The following is a 22,197-nucleotide window of genomic DNA, read 5'->3' on the forward strand; positions in this document are numbered from 1 at the left end:
CCTTGATTCCCTCTATCTTGTAGCCTGTAAAATTGGACTTGGTACTAAAATCAAAGTATGAACCCATCTATTGGTATCATGAATGGTTGAATGAGAAGAATTTTTATTGTTAGCCATGGATTACTCTTGCTTATGATTATTGTTTCTTGATAACTTTGATGCAGAAATTTTTTTATAGGTAAGATGCTAAAATAAGCTACCTCAGTCTTTAATCAAGTTTAAATAAGTTTCAAGAGTTTGTAGCTGACTAGGAAAGTGTTTTGTGGTCATAAACGAAGAAAATATTTTTTAAAAAACCCAAAAACACAAGAAACGCATTGAAAAAATGCAAGGAGTTGGCCCAAAATTAGGTGTGCCTGTGGGCACTCCCCGAGTGCCAATCGACACTCCAAGAGTGTTGATTGGCACCTAGTTCAACCAAGTCCCAGTCATCTCTATTTAGTGATTTTGGACGCTTATTGGGTCTGTTATGACTTCGTTTTTCACTCAAAAAAAATTTGATTGTACTATAAAGTTTTCAAAATTTTACAGGAAGTGTCAAACTAGGGCATTTAGACATGCTTTGTCCATATGATTTCAAAAAAAAAAAAAAATCACTTGCATCATTGGTTCCAAAAATGGGAAAGGGGAGAAAAATTGGTCAAATCAAGATTTTTCAAAGTCATGCATTCATCTTTTAAACTAGGGGAATTCGGCTATGCCTTATCCCCCCTTTCTGGGACCAAAAAAAAATGACTCGTTCCTTTTCAAACAAAAAAGAGAGAAAAATTCTTTTAAAAAAATAAAAGGTCGTCATGCATAAAAGTTTCCAAACTAGAGGCATTTGGTCGTGCCTCATTCAAGTAAGTGCAAATCCCACCAAAGGTGGTCAGAAAAGTTCAAATTGTTTACTATAGAACTTCATCAGGTGAATTCTAAACATGTCTCGTTTAAAGTTTCAACAAGATCAAAAGCAATTCAAAGGGTAAAGGGCTAAAAGTTGAGATTAATACAAATTTTTCTAAGAAACACTTTTCTTGTTCTTGCAGGAAAATTTAAATACAAGTTAAGCATCATTGGGACTTCGGGTCCGCCTGGGCGAAGATCTCCTAAACCCACCTCGGAGGAGCCACCGTCAGTGTCTCCTTCCCAACTTGCATAAAACCGAGATTCTTGCTGCTAGTTCTGAGGTTCAAGATTTCTGATCCAGTCCTCCAAAGATCTTGTGTTGGCATTAGCCAATGCCATTCCGGTATTGTGAAGAATTAACAAAGATATATGTTAGATCAATTATCACAGAAGTTCAAGCCAAAGACACTCAGAAAGCATCATCTTATACCCAGTTCACTTCATTGAGCACATATTGAGAAGATTGAGTAAGCGTTACCAATTGTAAACCTCCAATCATCCTCATGCTTTCCTCTACAAGATCAATTCTGACCTGAAACACAAATCCACTAGTTCATGAACAGCTTAAAGAGCAAAAAAATGAGGACAAGAGACTAAAAGATTCAAGAACACATTGGATCACCCTAAGGGACATTTGGGGTGTGCTTTGGTATGTCTAAAGCCATAGAACTGTACGACCCATCGGGATTCATAACTTCATATTGCCATGCAAGAAAACGGGGATACGTCTCCATGAAGGAACTAGAAGAGCTGCTATCATGGATAGGAAGGGGATTCTACTCTTCCTCTTCCTCCTCTTCAGGAGATGAAGCCTGAAAATGCAACATATAGATATTGTCACAAAAGCTAAAATATGGGAGATGAGCATACAAGATGAAATGTAATTTGACTTCAGAAGGAAAGAGAGATACCAAGGTTACAAGAATGCCAGCTAGACAACCCCGCAATTGAGTCTAAATGAATTCAAGATAATCTCTTGGTGTCCCCAAAACAACATGGCCAACTCGAGCATGAGCAATTTCTTCATTAGCTAGAAGTTCAGCCAGCCAGACGGAGGGACAAGGAGGAATCAGAATTGTCACAGGAGGGTACACATGTTGATCCTGAGGTAACACTTGATCACCGAGATACCAATACCTCCCATGGCCATACTCAAACAATACCTGACGACCATTCAGCTCTTGAGCCCATTCACGCTCAGCATACTCCTCACATACAAGCCAAGGATCCAAAGACATCTAAAAATCACAAAAGACCTAGAATGAAAAGAAAACCAAACCATAACCAAACACAAAAACCCCTAGCTAAATACAAAATCCCATAAAAAAAATAAATAATAAATAATAAATAAATAATACTCACATTAGCAATAGTGTCAATCACCATAAGCCAAACTTGCAAAGAACGTTTGAAAGGTGTTGGCAAATGATATTTGGGCAACCAACGGAGAAACCTCGGATACATGCCTCCAACATCCTCCAAAACTTGAGGACTAACCACAAAATATTCATACATCCAAACTTGAAAGAAATCAACATACATCATTATGACATAACCAAAATGACTTTCCAAAACCCACACATAGCCACACAAAAAAAAAAAAAAAAAAAAAAAAAAAAAAAAAAAAAAAAAAAAAAAAAAANGTTGAATGATATGTTGAACACACATGACATAAAATAATTTAAATAAATTTCCTTATGAATGATGTGCCCAATTTCTAAAGAAAATTCAGATTTGTTTTGTGAATTAAAAAAAAAAATGATTTGGTTTGTAAAAAGGTCATATTTGTTTTTATGTAAAAGAAATAATGATATTTTTGTTAAAAAGTATCAAATCTGTTTTTGTGTAAAGTTAAAAAAAAAAAAAAATAGTTTTATCAAGAAAAATCAAATCTGTTTTTTTTTTTTAATGTAAAAAATAATATAAAAAAAAAACTTTTGGAAAAAGGATCCACATTCATGAGATGGATTTATTATACAATGCATCACATATTAAAAAAAAAAAAAGACTTCAACCTAACTTTCAATTCCTTCTTTTAAATTTCAAAACCTACAATTTTGTAACCAAGAAAACTTTTTTTCTAAAAAAAATCCGATCTATATTTAATGAAAATACAGATCAGTTTTGAGTTTTAAAATATCAGATTTGAAAAATACAGATCAGTATTGAACTAAAAAAATCAAATTTGAAAAATATAGATCTGTTTCGAGCTAAAACAACCAGATTTGAAAAATACAGATCTGTTTTTGAGCTTAGAGAAAATCATATCAGTTTTTATGTTAAGAGAAAATTAGATATGGAAAATATAGATCTGTTTTGTGTTAAAAAAAATTAGATTTGAAGAATACAAATCAATTTTGTGGTTTTCATAAAAAATTTGTTAGTCATTGCAGATTTTGAAACTTAAGAAAAAGAATTATAATAAACAATCACCTAAGCACATGTTAAAGAAAATTCTAGCAATGTATTTAAGCATGGTAATTATATATCAAGAAAAAAACATAATAAAGACATGCTAAACATATTTATGCATCAAACAATAAAAATTAATGAAAGAAGAAAAGAAAGAAGAAAACAGAATACCTCTTGCATAAGCGTGCTCTTCTAATGAAATTTGTTCACCTCTTTGAAGCTTAAAATACTTTACTTACAAAAAAGAAGTTCTTAAAGTAAAAATCTCCAGAACGTCTTTAACGTAAGAGGAATTGAAAAATCAGAAGAGAAGAGCCAGAAAGAGAGGGGGGGGGGGGGTCAAAAAGTGTGTTGAATTTTGAGAGACATCCCCTATTTATAGAGGTTGGAATGCTTCGAAAAATTAGCCGAATGGTCAGATACGAATTGAGACGCGTCCTTATCTCTAAAAAATCGAAAAAGGTAAGGTTTGTCTCAATCTAGGATTCCTTGGGTCGAGCCACGCATTTATGTTAAGGGCCGAAGGCTCTCTTGGGTGCCAAGCTCGCATTTGAATTTTGGTCCAATTTGGACTTCTTTTTAGAAGTTTTTTGAGATGGAAATTGTATTTAGACTCATTTTTAATCTGTATTTTAAAGAATAATCTTTGTTTCTGGATATTTAGGTCTTAAAGTGATAATTATCTTGTAGATAAATATTCCAAAAAGTCTTGATTATCCACTTCTTTGTTACCTGATTATCCACTTTATTCCCATGCAAGCATGTCTATTTTTGAGACTAACCAATTACTAATCACAAAATTATTTAATTAATTTAATTGTTTAGCCAATTAGAATTAATTTAAATTAATCATGTGTTGTTGGTTTCACCCAAACAAAATGCATGTAGACCGTGCAAACTTAATCATGTGATATCTTTCAATCTGACGATTCGATTTAGAAATCGGACACACCGTCGTGACCGTTAGAACCTCAAGATCATTTTTATGACATGACATGAATGAATTAATGCATGTAATGCAACTCTAAATGTCAGGTATATGAATGGTCACTCTAGCCTTCTTCCGTGGTTAAATTATGGGTGCAAAATCGAGTGTCTGCAGAATGCCCCTCATTGACAGAACTTGCAAAGCGAATGTTAATGTAAAACAAAGACACTAACTTTAGTAGCTATGATTTAATTAAGGTTGACTTTTCAAAGATTACCTTAGAACCTAAAACATTGGAACATAGAACTAGTGTTTTGCTGTTTTAAACAATGAGAATTGGGAATACTTAACCTACTTGATAACTAATAAAAATGATTCTTGAAATCTGAGGTGACTAAGAGGCTTTTCTATCTCAGTCTGCATGTGAGGATGATCAAGGGGCTTTTCTACCTTGATCTAGAATGGAAGGTATCCAAGGAGCTTCTCTACCTTGGAACTTGGGACGATTGAAATGTTTCTCTATCTCAATCTTGAATTGTAGCAACTAAGGGGCTTCTCTACCTCGATCTTCGGGAAGGTAACTAAAGAGCTTCTCTACCTCGGAACATGGGGCGATTAAGAGGCTTCTTTATCTCAATCTTGGAATTGCGGCGACCAATGGGCGCTTCTCTACCTTGGAACCTGGGTGATTGAGAGGCTTCTCTATCTCAATCTTTAAATAGTGATGACTAAGGGCTTCTCTACCTTAATCTTCAGGAAGGTAACCAAGGGGCTTCTCTACCTCGATCTGAATGGAAGGTAACCAAGGGATTTCTCTACCTTGGAACCTAGGGCGATTGAGAGGCTTCTCTATTTCAATCTTGGAATTGCAGCGACCAAGGAGCTTCTCTACCTCGATCTTTAGGAAGGTAACCAAGGGCTTTTCTACCTCAGAATTGGGGCGATTAAGAGGCTTCTCTATCTCAATCATGGAATTGCAGTGACCAAGGGTCATCTCTACCTCGATTTGAATGGAAGGTAACCAAGAGGCTTCTCTACCTCGGAACCTGGGGTGATTGAGAGGCTTCTCTATCTCAATCTTTGAACTAGGACGACTAAGGGGCTTTTCTACCTCAATCTTTGGGAGGTAACCAAGGGGCTTCTCTACCTCGGAACCTGGGGTGATTGAGAGAGGCTTCTCTATCTTAGTCTTGGAATTACGGCGACCAAGGGGCTTCTCTCTACCTCGATTTGAATGGAAGGTAACCAAATGGCTTCTCTACCTCGAAACCTAGGGTGATTGAGAGGCTTCTCTATCTCAAACTTTGAATTGTGACAACCAAGGGCTTCTCTACCTCGATCTTCAAGAAGGTAACCAAGGAGCTTCTCTACCTCGGAACCTGGGTTTTTGCTTGCAAAAGATTAAATTTTGAAACTAGACTTTTAATGATAAGTGCTTTGTTGTTCCATTGCTTTGAGATGTATGATCTTCCTTTCTCTTTTCTTGATTTGATTTATTTGAATTTCCCTTAGAAAGAAAACCTTGATCGATTTTTGTAATCCTTTGATTTTTTTTTTTTTTGAAATTTGAAGCTTGAAATTTGAAATTTGGGATTTAGAATTTGAAATTTGAAATTTGAAATTTGAAGTTTGGGATTCATAATTGAAACTTTCTTTTTGAAAAAAATGATACCCTTTGTTTTTTAATCATCCCTGAAAATTTATTTTTCTTGAAATGATGTCATCTATCTTTGAAAATATTTGAAAAGTTTTTTTATTCATTTCCTAAAAAAAAGGACAAAATGAAGAAAAATTCTCCCAATTTTTTTTTTTTTTTGGGTGAAGAGTTGACTCAGTAACTCTGGTCACTAAAGGAGGGGGGGGGGGATTTTTGGCCCCCATTCTCATTTGTCTCTTTTACTTTTTTGCTTTTCCCTCTTCACTCTTCTCTGTTCCTCCATTGTTACGATTCACTCTCTTCTTCCACTTGCATTTTCTCCCTCATTACACTATTTCTTCTCTAGAAATCACTTTCCCAGTTTCTCAACTTGCTTTCATTCATCTCCTCAATCATTTTTTCAGATCTTTGTGTTCTTGACCACTTTTGTTACAAACCCATTTTTGAAACCCATCTCCAAACTCCATTTTTTTTTTTTTTGCATTGATAATGGCATCTTCAAGGCACCATCTTCTCTCACTTTTTATGGGAAAAAGTATCACATCACTTTTCTGGAGATTTTTACTTTAAGAACTTCTTTTTTGTAAGTAAAGTATTTTAAGCTTCAAAGAGGTGAACAAATTTCATTAGAAGAGCACGCTTATGCAAGAGGTATTCTGTTTTCTTCTTTCTTTTCTTCTTTCATTAATTTTTATTGTTTGATGCATAAATATGTTTAGCATGTCTTTATTATGTTTTTTTCTTGATATATAATTACCATGCTTAAATACATTGCTAGAATTTTCTTTAACATGTGCTTAGGTGATTGTTTATTATAATTCTTTTTCTTAAGTTTCAAAATCTGCAATGACTAACAAATTTTTTATGAAAACCACAAAATTGATTTGTATTCTTCAAATCTAATTTTTTTTAACACAAAACAGATCTATATTTTCCATATCTAATTTTCTCTTAACATAAAAACTGATATGATTTTCTCTAAGCTCAAAAACAGATCTGTATTTTTCAAATCTGGTTGTTTTAGCTCGAAACAGATCTATATTTTTCAAATTTGATTTTTTTAGTTCAATACTGATCTGTATTTTTCAAATCTGATATTTTAAAACTCAAAACTGATCTGTATTTTCATTAAATATAGATCGGATTTTTTTTAGAAAAAAAGTTTTCTTGGTTACAAAATTGTAGGTTTTGAAATTTAAAAGAAGGAATTGAAAGTTAGGTTGAAGTCTTTTTTTTTTTTTAATATGTGATGCATTGTATAATAAATCCATCTCATGAATGTGGATCCTTTTTCCAAAAGTTTTTTTTTTATATTATTTTTTACATTAAAAAAAAAAACAGATTTGATTTTTCTTGATAAAACTATTTTTTTTTTTTTTTTAACTTTACACAAAAACAGATTTGATACTTTTTAACAAAAATATCATTATTTCTTTTACATAAAAACAAATATGACCTTTTTACAAACCAAATCATTTTTTTTTTTTAATTCACAAAACAAATCTGAATTTTCTTTAGAAATTGGGCACATCATTCATAAGGAAATTTATTTAAATTATTTTATGTCATGTGTGTTCAACATATCATTCAACATCATGCAAAAAAGGGTATATTGGTCATTAGAGTCTAGAAGGCCAGACTCTGTTTGGGCGGAATGGGTGCCTAACACTTTCCCATTTCGTAACCTAACCTCCTATCTTAGGGTTTTTGGATATGTAGATTAGTGTTTTGTCTATTTAATTTTGGTATATTGTAACTAGGACCAAAGCTTTGTATTCTTTTGTATAGATTGTAACTAGGATCTAAAGCCTTGTAAGGTTTAATTTACCAAAGTTGTACTTTTCTTTATTCAATCAATGACAATGAAGTATTTTATCATGTAATTTGAATTTATTTTTTCTTATTTTTTTTGTATAAAAAATAAACAGCGACTTCACACCCTTACCCAAAAAGAGAGGTGCCCTTAAAAGCACACAAATCTTTTTTTTTTTTTGAGAGCACCCAATTTTCCCAGTCTCTCACACCTCCACTTCCTCAGCACCAAGCTTCTAAACTACCCTGAGACCCGCGACGATTGCCTTATATTCGGCTTCGTTGTTCGAAGCACGGAAACCCAGTCTTAGTGATTTTTCCAACCACAACCCCTCGGGAGATATCATTACAACTCGACCCTAGATCCTCTTGCATTAGATACACCGTCCACATACACTCACCATGATTTAACCGAAACTTGGCACACCCTTGCAGAGACTCCCAGCGCGAGTGTGAACTCAGCTACAAAGGCGGCTAATACTTGACCCTTAATTGAATTCCTTGGCTTATACCGTATGTAAAATGTCCCAAGCCTTGTTTCCCATTTAGCTATCCTCCCGGTGAAATCTGACCTTCTCAAGAGTGATTGTAAGGGATACTCGGTCAGCACCCAAATCGTATGGGATTGAAAATAATGCGGCAGCTTCCTCATCGCATGTATCAATGCTAGTGCCATATTCTCTAGTGGTAAATACCGAGTCTTTGCATCCACCAACATTTTGTTGAGGTAATACACCGATCTCTGGATCATATCTTGATGCCTTAGTAACACAGCACTCACTGCATGGTCGGAGACTACCAAGTACATACACAAGTCTTCTTCGGGCTCTAGTCGAGATAAGATAGGCAGGCTAACCAAATAACACTTCAAGTCTCTGAACGCCGTGTCACACTCCTTCGTCCATTGAAAACTCTTCGATTTCTTCAACAACTAAAAGAACGGTTTACACCTATCTATTGACCTTGAAACAAGCCGATTCAGGGCAGCAATCATCTCAGTGAGTCTTTACACTTCTTTGGGATTACCAAGTAGGTTAAGCTGTTGAATTGCTGTAATCTAGTCGGGGTAAACCTCTATTCCACGTGTCATTATCATGTAGCCCAGAAACTTACCTAACCCCACACCAAAGCACATTTGCTTGCATTGATGCGCAATTTGTGTTGCCTCAGTATTCCAAAAACCCCAACCAGATTTGGTACTTGTTCTTCACTCTTCTTTCTCTTAACCACTATGTCATCAATATAAACTTCCACTAGGTCCCCGATCTGATCCTTAAACATCCAAGTAACCATTTGTTGGTATGTAGCTCCCGCATTCTTTAGCCCTAAAGGCATCACCATGTAATGATAATTATTTTCGGGCAAAATAAAAGAGGTTTTTTCCTGATCCTCAAGTGCTAAAGTAATCCGATGATAACCTTGAAAGGCATCGAAGAAACTCATTCTTGAGTGTCCGAACGTGGCATCCACCAATTGATCTATCTTAGGTACAAGGAACGGATCCTTTAGGCATGCTCGGTTAAGGTCGGTAAAATCAACACACACTCTCCATTTCCCATTTTTCTTTTTCACCACCATTGTATTTGACAGCCATTCAGGAAAATATACCCCCCCTAATAGACCTTGCCTGCTTCAATTTCTCTACTTCCTCCTTCACAACTTCCATATGTGGTTTCACCGATCTCCTTAGCTTCTACTTCTTCGACGGGACTAATGGATCTACATTCAACTTATGTGTGATAAAGGCTAGGTCCACCCTAGGCACCTCATACGGATTCCATGCAAACATATCACAATTTTGTACTAGCGACAGAAGAACTTCCACTCGATCTTCCATTTGCAAACTCTTTCCTATCTGAAAATACTTGTCAGTGTAAGGCAAAATCTGTATTTGAACGAACTCTTCCGCACTGTTTGCCCCTGTTAGTCTCTTGCAATATGAAAAAGGAAAGGAAAATCAAACCACAAGCGAAGTCGTAAGCAAAGGAGATAAGGCTTAAGGTGGCTCATCCATGGCAGATTAGGAATAGGTGTGTCACCACCTCCACTAGCGAGCCTCCCACATGAAAACCCTCAAGGGCCACTCCATCAAACCAAGACCCAAGCCAGATTTGAACAAACTCAGCAACCCATTCTAAACTCTATGGGCAACCAATTCTCTTGCTGCTACATGCCATAGCCATCATCGATTCTCTTCCGCTCTCACTTCCTCTCTCCTAGACATGGTTTGATCCATGTTTCACAACACCCACCAGCAAGACCCCAAATTGTTCCCATCATTTTCTTTGCATTAAGACCCAATGTCCTCCATGATCAAAACTGCATTGTTCCCCATCATTTTTACCGCATCAAGACCCATTGATCTGCTTATCGATGGTCGAGAAAGAAGCCTTTACCACGATGGTCAGATTAGATGTAGAGGCCACTACCACGATGGTTGCGGCGCATGGTGAAGAAGAAAGCTGACTTTGTGAGCTCCAGCCATGAAGCTACAGTGGAGAGAAGGAGTGTGTAAGGATTTTTTTTTTTTTTTTTTTTTAAGCTGATGAGGCTAAAGAAAAAGAAAAAGAATTAAAAAGATAATGATTATCATTTTTTTTAAGAAATGATTTTAGATTAAATTAGATTTAAGGTTTTTCTTTAAATTTAATTTATTTTTTTGTTTAAATTTTCAGGGATTCTAGCCTTTTTCTCCTTTTAGGCAAAATATTTGGCAATATGCTCCTATTTCCAAACTATATACGTTCGTTCTCCTGTTTTGAAACTCGATTTTAATAAAATCGAGTTTCAATTAAAAACTCGATTAGTTTAAAATCGAGTTATGCTAAATGAAACTTAATTAAAAAAAATTGCAAGGAACTCGAGTTCATGGAACTCGAGTTCCATACCTATAGTGGCATTCTTTTTTTAGTACTATAGTGGCGTTTTTTAGTGCTATAGTAGCGTTTTAAATGGAACTTGAGTTTCATGCAATTTTTTTTTTTTTTTCTAAGTTTGATTGCCCCATACTTATAACTGCGTTCAGAGAGTCTTATAATAGCATTTTAAATGGAACTCAAGCTCCATGAACTTGAGTTCCATGCAAGTTTTTTTTTTTTTTTTTTTTTTAGCATAACTGAAGTTCCATACAATCAAGTTTTTCATGCAAAGCGCAGGTAAGAGTAACTGCACCAGTCTGTGTAAAATATTCTGTCAATTTTAGCATAAGAACTTACTTTTTCTATTTACACAATCACTTTTCCGAAACATCCACACCATTTAACTATTTACAAGATATTTCAATAAAATATTCATTTTTCATCAAATTTTTTTATTATTTTCCCTAATGGTCATTCTTTTTTAATTTAAACTTATATTTTAAGTAAACTACCAACACTGGTGGCTCGGCAAGTGGAGCTGCTTGTGGCGGAGGTCTGATGGCTGAACCGCTGAAATAGTGGCTCCAACAAACGCCGCTAGATTGGTCTCGCTGCCCCGTACTGCCGAATAGTGACCCACCGGTGGGTGGATTGTTAACGCAACTCTATCAAGTGCGAGATAAGCACAGCAGCCAAGAAGGCACAAATCTATTCACCAAATTATAAAAATATCATTACTTTGAAAGTACATATCAAAAATGTCTTGGTTTTTTTTCAATTTTGCATTAAGAAATTAAACTACAGCCACCAACACATGGATCTGAATTAAAATTCTTGATGTTTCAACAAAACAAGAGCCACAATTAATGGATAAGAGAGCAATGAAGAAACCACTTGAAGGTGATAACATAGAATACGGTTATGATCAAGTGATAACATAGAATACAAGATACAAATCCTAACAACTCTAGGATTGTGATAAGATAGGATAGAGTTGCTTCCATTTCAAATCCTTTGTATTTCACAAAACTCTCGTATTTCAAACACTTTTGTGTTTCAAATTTTGTATCAATACAAATTCTATTAAGAGAAAAAAAAAAAAAAAAGGCTTGAACGATTCTATTACAAATCTATTATAAATAAATAGCCTTGAATCGTATCTGTACAAATTCTAACTTCTTCTTTCTTTATTTATTTAATTTTTAATTTTTAATTTTTTGCATTAAAGAGGATTTTATTGATAGCTAATAAACGTGCAGCACAGAGACATCAACCAAGACATTAAAAAACAGAGTCATAACAAACCACAACTACAAGACAAAGACATCAATATCAACAACCAGAACAAAACTACAAGACAGAGAGTCATAACACACTACTAACGGAATCCCAATGAGTCCCAAATTTAACACTGCCCTCACATTAGTTATAAGTTCATGTTATTGAGTTCCTGGAACTCAATGTTAGAGTAGAACAATCTTTTAATTTACATCGTTTTTTAAGGCTTGAACTAATAGTAAAACCCTAAAAAATTAGTTTAGAGAAACTCCCAAGAATCTTGCTCTAAACCAAAGAAAACAAAACCCTAAAATCTCAATGAGAAAAACCCATACCTTTTTGAGAAATTTGCCCCAAAATCTGTCAATAGAGATAACTCCAAGCTGATCCACCCTCCTCACCGGGCTGCAAAACCCCCAAACCGATCACATTCTTTCCCGTGGTGATGAGAATGAGCAAAAGCAAGAGCTAAGAGAAGCAGACGAAGAGAGAAGATGAGAGGAAGAGGTCAGGAATGAAACAGGGAGAGAGAATGAGCAAGAGCAAGAGCTAAGAGAAGCTGACGAAGAGAGAAGATGAGAGGAAGAGGTCAGGAATGAAACAGGGAGAGAGTACTGAGAGGCGTTGGTGTTGCTCAGGTTAGAGGAGAGATAAAAAAAAAAAAAAAAAAGTGAAATAGGTTTTTATGATATATAAAGATAATATTAAAATAATGTATAGAAAAGCTACAGTAACTATGCATAAATGCATGGTGACTGTAGCACTTTTGTGTATATGCACAATTTTGCAAGTGCGGTTATGGGTGTTTTTTTTTCGGGTTAAAATGTGTAAAATTAACCACTTTTTGTATTTTGCACAATTTTGCAGCCTCTGATGTGGTTGCTCTAAGATGGTGCTTTTAGTATTGCTTCTTTTTAAATGTTTGTTACTCGTTACATGTTTGTGTTTTTCTGTTATTTTAACATAGGGCGGAAGAAATTGAAAAATTCATCAAGTGTCAAGACAAAGAGATGGAAGTTTTGTGTCTCAGAGAGACAATCTAGTTAAGATTCATGAAGAGAAAATAGCTGCAATGAAGAAGAGGCACTGGGAGGAAGAAGTAGAGCTGGAAAAAGAGTTCGATGCTGAACTAGCCCAGCTTATGTCCCAGTACTCCCCACATCCCCCTACCAACACTGGCAATGGTATCTGACATGATATAAATTAGTACAGGTGTGAGTTGAGTACTACTCACATTTTGCGTGATATTTCTTAGAATTTTGTGAGTATTATGACTATCAACTTTTACCTCGGATGAATGATACTATCAAAGTATATATACTAGAAGATAGGAACAGGCAAAAGAAGGTAGCTTATGGTAGTGTCTGATGGTTAATTGCACCAGTTGTCTTGGTACTGATGGTTGGAACTTGGAAGGTTATGAAGTTTGATCTTTTCTATATTATAGTATGAGTAATGAGTTGGAATGTCAAAGGCCTTAACTTTTTTTTTTTTTTTTTTTTTTTTAACTTGCTCTGTTTTATTTTGTTTTTCATAATATGATTTGCAGTGGGACTAAGCTTGAATCTTTGTTAACCTGCACAAATTCTGTCATTTGTTTAATATAAATATACACAATACATCAATGGCCATGATCGATTGCCACCTTGTGTACCTCCATCGCTCCAGCGGAAAGAGCAGTTTCAGTACTGTAAAATTATTACTTATTTTAAATTTTAATAAATAAAAAAGTTGTTTATTTGGTTGAGTTTGGTGATGTGAATTTCTGGTGAGAGGGCAAGTGAGGACTTTTGTTTCTTCTAGGAGAGAGGGATTGTGAGAATTTGGGAGAGTAGTCTTGTCTCGACTCTTGAGCTTAGGGGGACGGTCTTTATCGTGTCGGTGTTGGGGCTCTAGACTGTAGACTACCTTAACAGGAGTGGGGTTTTTATTTATTTATTTATGGGCTAGAGATCTGGGGTTTCAAAATTTTCATGTGGGATAGTAGATAAGTGCGAGTCAAGAAGGCCCCAAAATTCCTTCTGGAGAAAAGGATGGATTTTTGTAGACTACATTGTTGGGCGGGAACATGAAGTAACTTTGCAATAATTTTTGTTACAAAAAGATAATGTTAATTTGATTTTGCCATGATTCTGTGTGTTTGTGGAGGAATTATATTTATGAATTGAGGATTGAGGTTTGAGGATTTTGGATTTTCTATTCAGGACAATTTGGTTGATTTGGGGCTGAGGATTGAGGGAGTATTTATTTTTGCAGTTTTATAGTTTGTGAATCAATTCAAGTAGTATTATGTTCAATTTATATTTAGCCACTTGTTGAATTGTGGATTTTATCGTGTGTTGTGACCGGTGAAGGCTATGGCTGACTGGCTGTGTGAGTGTTAAATATAGGTGAAAAAATATTTTTAATCTCTACATTTAGGGTCTAATTTCATTGGTCTCTAGATTGATTTTGTACCTACTTCAGTACGTAAAAAGGGAAAATTAAATAAAATATTTTATTTGGCATTTTTTAAATGTCACGTTAGCATTTTGATTATTTTTTTAAAAAGCCACATTAGAAAATTTAAGGATATTCTGGCCTTTTGCCCTTATTAAGCATAATATTGGGCAATAAGCCCATGTTTTGAAACTTGATTTTAATAAAATTGAGTTTCAATGAAAAACTTGATTGTATGGAACTTGNTCTAAGAGTGAGGTGGATGGTGCTGCGTCACAACCTATGAAACTTAACCCACATCTACCAAAAAAAAAAAAAAAAAAACCAAGGCGATCTGAGAGTGAGGTGGACGGTGCTGCGTGGTGGATAGTGATCTACTTATCCGAATCATTGCTTCACCGAAACCCCAATGCCATGCTTGTTTGGAGTACAAAGCGACAATGAATGGTTAGAGATTTTGCCCTTGTTCGCCTTCGTCGAAGTCCTCTCAACCTTACTCTCTTGCTTAGGGTTTTGAACCGGTTCTTGGATTGCATTGAGTGAAGGCCTCGATAAGTCGATGTCGGTTTGAATCGGCGCTGAATCCTTAGGGTTTACAGGCACATTCTCGATCTCCTTGCTCTTGCCGGAATTCCTGAAATTTCTTTTTTTTTTTGGGAAAAATAGAGCTTAAAAGTTTTTGTTTTTCATTGTGTTTGGTGAAAATCTAGATCGACAGCGTCGAGTGGTGGCCTTTGGTGATCGGCATGCTGTGGAAGAGGAATGGAAAAGAGAGAGAGAGAGAGATATCTGTGATGAGGAGAGAGAAAGAGTAAATAAAATAATATATAAATTTTTGCCATTGTTGTCCGTACCATCTCATATTTGAGATGGTACTGTAGTAGTGTGCCAAATTTTTTGACATTTGAAATACCTCATGAGGCTCATATTTTGGGATTTGGTGTGCCAAATGCCAAAATTTTGGCATATGGCACACCTGCTACACTTAATGCAAATAAAATAGAACTTGAGGTAAAGTTAAATTTTTGAAAATTCAAGTGCAAAATTTAAAATATTCACACTTTAATGTGTAATTTATCTTTTAAAAAAAATATTGGAAACTTATTGAGAAAGTTTGAAAAAGCAAATATCCAAAAAAAAAGAAAAACCAAATTGAATGAAAATTTGGGGTCCGGTACTGGAGGACTAAGTAGAAGTATATAAAAATAAAGCAAAATCCAGTTTAGTCTTCGTCTCGTCAAAACCTCACTCTGCACGCATTTAGCATCACTCACACACACTCTCTGTGTTTGTTTTTTTTTCTCTCTCTCTTTCGCTTTCTTATCAAACCCTCCGCGCGTGACTCTCAATCTACGGCGAGTTTCTCGTCGAACCTCGCCATTTCCGGCATTCCGATCATCCCCCACCGACGATCGGTTGCGATCCACAGGTATTGCTTCCCATACTCTCTTCTCTCTCTCTCTCTCTCTCTCAGTCACACACACTAAAACCATCTGCTTACAGGTTTCTTGCATTTTGCTCTTGATGCATTACTATTTCTTTAGCTTGAACTGATTTTCTGATTCTCGCTTCGAATAATCGTACTGAATATACATTTTGTGTGTATGTATATGCGCTTTGTGTATATGCACGTGTATGTAGCACCAACATGTTTGCTAGTTGATTTTAGTGTATATGCCGTTTTCGCGAAACCTAGGGTTTCTTCTTAATCTAAAACTTGTGCTTTCTCTAGAAGTTAAAAATCTTTACTTTTTAGTTTTATACAGTTAGATCTGTGTGCAATGGATGTATTGATGGTATTTCGAGTTCATTTTTGGTAAAAATTGGTGTTCGTCTAAGCCATTTATGGATATTCAAAAATTTCCCCCTTTGTTTTTGGTAAGATATGAGTTTGTTTTGTGTTTATGTCCCTTAATGCTCTGTCTGGATTCTGGGAAAGCATAAGGAAAAACAAAAAAAAAAGGAGTTAATACATTTTCATGTGTGTTTCGCTCTTAAAATGATCTGTAAAATTCAACTTGGTGGGGCGTTATATTCAGTGTTAAGTGATACTCTTTTGTTTGGTTTTTTGCTGCGATATTATTATTATTATTATTAATTTAATTTTAATTTTGTCGTTTTCTTAAGGAAAAGTCTGATTTTTATTGAACAAGAAAAAAATTCGAAACTTCTTTGTTTAAATATTTGTTGAAAATAATATTCTGGGGGAAAATTATGTATAAAGTGCAAATTTCTTAGTAAAGTTGATTTATTTTTATAATTGCAGCCAAAAGATGAGTTCAGGTAAAAACGCAGAGCAGTTGAGTCATGGAGTGGCAGACATGAATCTGAATTCAGGGCAAGATGATGATGGTGAATGGGAGGTTTATGCAAGGAAGCCTAAGAACAGAGCTGGAAGCAGTACTGCAAAACGAGCTATTCAGAATAATAATAATAATACTAATTCTAGAGGATGGGGAAATCCGAATCCGAATACGGTTCAAAAACAAGGTGCCTGGGGCAACGGTGGAGGAGCTGGAAGGGGGTCAGGAAATACCTGGCCATCACAAACAGGCGATTCTAGGCGACCTGCTGGAAGGGGATATGTTGCGAGGCCCCAATCTTCCTCCACAAGGGGTTTTGATAACAACTACAAGGCCCCCCAACAACCTGTAATCGGGCCTCCATTGCAGAGTGGATGGAACTGGCATTCTGTAGCTGGTTCCGTTCAATCCAAGGGTTCTGAGGATGGCCAGCAAAAGGATGAATACAGTGATGGTGAGAAGGATGATGAGGACCTCTCTGATGAAATTGATGATAGTGATGATGATTTACTTAGTGATGAATTTGATTCTGATGCAAGTGAAAAGAGTCATAACACTCGGAAGAAGAGCAGTTGGTTCAAGAAGTTTTTTAGCATTCTGGATGACTTGTCCATTGAGGACATAAACGACCCAGCAAGGCAGTGGCACTGTCCTGCCTGTCAAGGTGGTCCTGGTGCGATTGACTGGTATCGAGGCTTGCAGCCCCTGATGACACACGCCAAAACAAAAGGGTCAAAAAGAGTGAAAATGCATAGGGAGTTGGCTGAAATATTGGAAGAAGAGTTGCGCCTTAGGGGAACTTCAGTTGTTCCAGCTGGAGAGGCTTTTGGTAGATGGAAAGGTCTGAAAGATGACGAGAGAGATCATGAAATAGTCTGGCCTCCCATGGTTGTAATCATGAATACAAAGCTTGAACAAGACGAGAAAGACAAGGTACAATCATATTTTCTTATCTGCATTTGCAAATTAATATCCAAGTAATTGTCATCACATATGCGTTTTCAACCCACTAACTTTCGTACAATATGTTTGGAGGTAAACTTGTTCCTTTTTATTGAGATTGTTTGATTTGATTTATGCTTTAATTTTACTCGTGTCAAATGTGGCAGTGGGTAGGCATGGGAAACCAGGAGCTGCTTGACTATTTTAGCTCATATGATGCTGTGAAGGCACGACACGCATATGGACCACAGGGGCACCGTGGGATGAGTCTCCTGATTTTTGAGGCATCTGCAAGGGGCTATTTAGAGGCTGAGCGCCTACACAAGCATTTTGCTGGGCAAGGAACTGACAGGAATGCTTGGGAGCGAAACCGTGTCAGGTTTTCAGCAGGTGGCAATCGCCAGCTTTATGGCTACATGGCCGTGAAAGAAGATTTGGATATATTCAACGAGCATACCAAAGGTTCTCTCTCTCTCTCTCTCTCTCTCTCTCTCTCTCTCTCTCTCACATCAGTTGAATACCTTGAAGACTTGTGATAAACCTAAAATGCATTTTTTTTTTATACTATTTTTCTTCTCTGTGAATAATAACTATGCTGATACGATGTGTAGTTGCCTCTGACATGCTTTAAGAATTATGATTGATTAGAGAAATCAAAGCTCAAATATGAAATGAGGTCATATCAGGAGATGGTAGTAAAGCAAATCAGGCAGATGAGTGAGGACAACCAGCAACTCGTCTATTTAAAGAACAAAGTTGTGAAGGAGCGAAGTTGCCTTGGTTTTTTTTTTTTTTTTTTTTTTGGGTACATGTGGGTTGAGTTTCATAGGTTGTGGGTTATGGCGGTGAGTGGGCTGATTTTCATGGGTTGTGATGGGCTGATGTTGGTGGGTTATGGTAGTGGGTGTGGGCTAATTTTGGTGGTTTGGTTGATTTTGGATTTTATCTATGGTGGTCAGTGGTAATGGGTTAGCTGGTTGATTTTGGGTTTTGGTTATGGTTGTTGGCGGTGGTGGATTGCGGTGGTTGTAGAGGTGGGCTACTATGGGCAGTGGTGGTGGTAGGCTATGTAGTATATTACTGTATGAATTTTTTTTTAATGATATTTTAGCGTGATGTATATATTATTTTAATGTATGAGATTGAAGAATAGAACATGTGATAAATGGTATGTTGTAAAATGATGTGTTAAAATAATAAAGTAGGTTTTTGGAGTGTCAAAATGACATTTTTTATGGAACAGCTAATGGTGATGCTCTAAAAGCATTCGCACCTAGTATTTTTAAACTATTATATTTTACCATTTCAAAAGTTACTTTATTTATTATACTATAATATTTTACAACACATCCATTATTCCTAATTCTATTTTATTATACCACTCATTAAAATAATTTATACTACCCCTAGTTAGTTTTTACGTGTATATTATGTGAAACATTTGTGTGCATATGTGAGAACCAAAATGACTTCCGTTTAATGTTTTCATTCCAAAGTTACAATAAATAACGCGTTTTATTGAAATAAGGAGTTTGGTTGCTGTAAGGTTGAATTTAATCAACTATTTTGTATGCTTTATTTCATGCCAATTTACTTGTAATTTAGCATTTAGAAACCTTGTATTTATGTGAGAATCATGTAATGGTAGTGTGTGAGAGAATGTGAAGAAAAGCTCAAAAATGTGCACTCAAGCAGGGTCTCACGATTGGATCTCGTGACTGGCTCACGGCTGGCAAGTTGCCAAAGAAGGCACACATGTGAAGCATGCAGAGGAGCTGAAGAGTCACGCCAACTAGAACACTACAGGACAAAACTTCTAGTTTGGCCAGGCAGTTAGCTCGCGACTCAGTCATGTCGCGAGGCCAAGTCGCCAGACCACTCTGTTTGGGAAAAACTGACATTTCGCATTCCAAACACACACTAGTATAAATATCCCTCATACCCACGTATTGTAAAGAGTTTCCAGAGAGAATTTTGAGAGAAAAACCTTAAAAAAAAATAAAATTGGCCCATCCACAATTTTAATCCAAATTCCTCTACTCTCACCCTCTCCATTGTTATATCCTTGAGAGGTACATTAGTCAAATCCTTATCTCACCATGCCCATACCTGTGAAAAGGTTATTTGGTGCTTAGGAAGCAGTTAGGAAAGTACCAATTGATATTAGTTGATGCTATAGGCTATAGTGGAATCCGGTAAGCTAAAAAAGATAAAGGTTAGGTGTAATCTCGTTAGAAAAAGAAACTTAGAGGGATTAGGTACATCAGGTAGATTAGGCTTGGAGGGTCATCTGCTGTTCATGTATCCCAATTTCATTCTCTAGTGGATTATTGACCACTTGGAGGGCAGCGAAGAGGTTTTATGGCAAGGACTTCGATTTCCTCTTTGATGACACATCGTTGTAGTTGTGATTAATTATGATTTAGATTGTTTTACCAATTCTATTTTAGCTTATTTTCATATTCCACACATATATTATTTGATAATAAGCTAGTGTTGGTATTTTGTAAATTGGGAGTCTAAACGTTCATAGGTGTTTTACACACCATTTGAACATTCAATTGGTATCAGAGCAGGTGCACTAGTTGTGATTTAATTACCTAAGTGCGATCCTTGACCCCATTGCGATGGATTGATCTCAATCTCTAAATGCTCCACCATATGGTAGCAACTATGCCTTTTGGAAAGTCCAAATGAGGGAATTTTTGTGTTCTATTGTTAAAACTGTTTGGGATGCAGTGGATGTAGGATGGACTAGGCCAGAGGCTACTAAATCCACATGGGATAAGGTGGCTCTTATGGTAGCTAATGCAAATAGCAAAGCACTAAATGCTATTTTTTGTAGTGTTTCTCCAGATGAGTTTCACGAAATATCCCACATTACAAATGCCAAGGAGGCATAGCAAATATTGGAAATCATATATGAAGGAACCAAGAAAGTGAAGGATACTAAATTGCAGATGCTAGCCACTCAATTTGAAGAGCTGAAAATGAGTGATGATGAGTCATTTGACTCATTCTATAGCAAGCTGAATGAGGTGATTATTAGCAAGTTTAACTTGGGTAAGAAGATGGAGGACTCAAAGATAGTGAGGAAAATCTTTCAATCATTGCCGGAAATCTTTATGCAAAAGTTATTACAATTGAAGAGAGTACGGACTTAGATGATATCAAAGTTCATGAATTAATTGGCTCACTTCAAACATATGAGCTGTCATTGCCATCACAAAGAAAGAGCAAATCGCTTGCTCTTAAGACAATTAATGAGAGGGTGGAAGCTCACAACTCATCGGATGAGGATGAGGTCGATAAAGATGTGGCATATCTTATGAAGAATTTTCGAAAGTTCTTGAATTCAAGAAGAATGAAAAATTTGCTGAGAAGGGAATATTCCTAAGTTTCGGAAATGAGAAAAAGGACTTCAAGAGGAAAGATGGTAAGGAGTCTCAATCCTCTCAAGGAATCACATGCTTCAAATGCAATGGATATGGACATCTCAAGAAAGAGTGTCCTAATTATTTGAGAGGGAATGGCAAGGTGTATGCCACCACTCTTAGTGATTCTGACTCCTCTGATTCAGATTCAGATGAAAGCTGTGATGGAAAAGGAAACTTCTCTGCATTCATGACCATTACTTCAGTAGAATCTTCAGATGATTTGGGTGCTCTAGTGAAAGAGCTTGGTGAGCACTCTGAATTGGAGTCAATAGAGATAGTAGATGAATCTGACAATGAAGAAGATGAAGAAACAGTGGGACTGCAAGAGACCTACAATTCTCTCCTTGAGAAGACTAGTGAATATGCAAAAGTGGCTAACACAGCCATTAAAAAGATGAAGAAGGTAGAGGAAGATTATAGAAGTCTTCTAGTGCGATACAAGGAAACCAAATATGTAATGGAAACACTGAAAGGAGAGTTAACCGAAGCTTATTCAAAAATCAAATTCCTTGAGCTTGAGGTGATTCAAGCAAATATTAAAGTAGAGCGGGTTTCTTCCAAAAAGTTTGATGTACTTACTCATAAAAAACCATTCACTGACAGAAGCGAATTGGGATACACTGAAGAGAGCTATTCGAGTGTCAAAGTGTCCAAGGAAATGAAGTTTGTGAAAGCTAAGGAACCAATGATAAAAACTTCAGTTGTTGAGAAAGTGAAGCTGGAGAAGAAGCAGAATGTGATTGACCAACGGTTTTTGACTAAGCCACTTAACCAATCAGTGGTCAAACCAAAGGGTAAAGGGAACTCACTCCCAAAGTCACAAAGAGGTCCGAGAACTCAACACTTCTGCTATCACTGTGGAATTCCTGGACACACCAGACCAAATTGTCATAAGTTTCAAGCATTGAAGAATTCAAGTGCTTAAAAGTCGAAAAGACCAAGACATGGCAAAGGGAATTGGACTGCTGAACAATCAAAAGGTCAAGAAGGTGATCTTGGAATGAGGGATGTAATAAAGATAATTGATACTTTCACCACCTGTTTGATAAGCTTCACAAGAAGGTTCGAAAGTCACAATAATGGGACCCAATCCTTTAGAGATATCACCCCAAACGCAAGTGTCATGTGGGTGAAGTAGGCTGTTCATGCATAAGTATTACAACATGTCCATGCATTAAAACTTTCTATGTTTTGTGACTTTGATTGGTTGTGTGTTTTTTGTTATTGTTCCAGCATGTGCTGA

The 22,197-nt window shown here is 36.1% G+C and overlaps 1 protein-coding gene across 1 annotated transcript; it reads left to right on the top strand.

Moving 5' to 3' along the window:
• Positions 1–15,487: 15,487 nt before the first annotated feature.
• LOC112002181 (protein SUPPRESSOR OF GENE SILENCING 3) lies at positions 15,488–21,879 on the top strand. The gene is made up of 6 exons (XM_065781070.1): positions 15,488–15,701; positions 16,539–17,508; positions 17,685–17,979; positions 18,166–18,297; positions 20,257–20,318; positions 20,878–21,879. The coding sequence occupies exons 2-6, from the start codon at positions 16,546–16,548 to the stop codon at positions 21,877–21,879; spliced, it is 2,454 nt and encodes an 817-aa protein (XP_065637142.1). The 5' UTR covers positions 15,488–15,701; positions 16,539–16,545.
• Positions 21,880–22,197: the final 318 nt, after the last annotated feature.

Source organism: Quercus suber, unplaced genomic scaffold, assembly GCF_002906115.3.
Source record: "Quercus suber isolate HL8 unplaced genomic scaffold, Cork oak 2.0 scaffold_256, whole genome shotgun sequence".
NCBI lineage: Eukaryota > Viridiplantae > Streptophyta > Magnoliopsida > Fagales > Fagaceae > Quercus > Quercus suber.

Bases quoted from the DNA above. Each gene is read 5' to 3' on its own strand.
- LOC112002181 (XM_065781070.1), top strand. From the start codon at position 16,546: ATGAGTTCAGGTAAAAACGCAGAGCAGTTGAGTCATGGAGTGGCAGAC. The intron at 18,298-20,256 runs GTTTTTTTTTTT...TTTGGGATGCAG, and splicing joins GAAGGAGCGAAGTTGCCTTG to TGGATGTAGGATGGACTAGG. The intron at 20,319-20,877 runs GTAGCTAATGCA...CTTGAATTCAAG, and splicing joins GGGATAAGGTGGCTCTTATG to AAGAATGAAAAATTTGCTGA.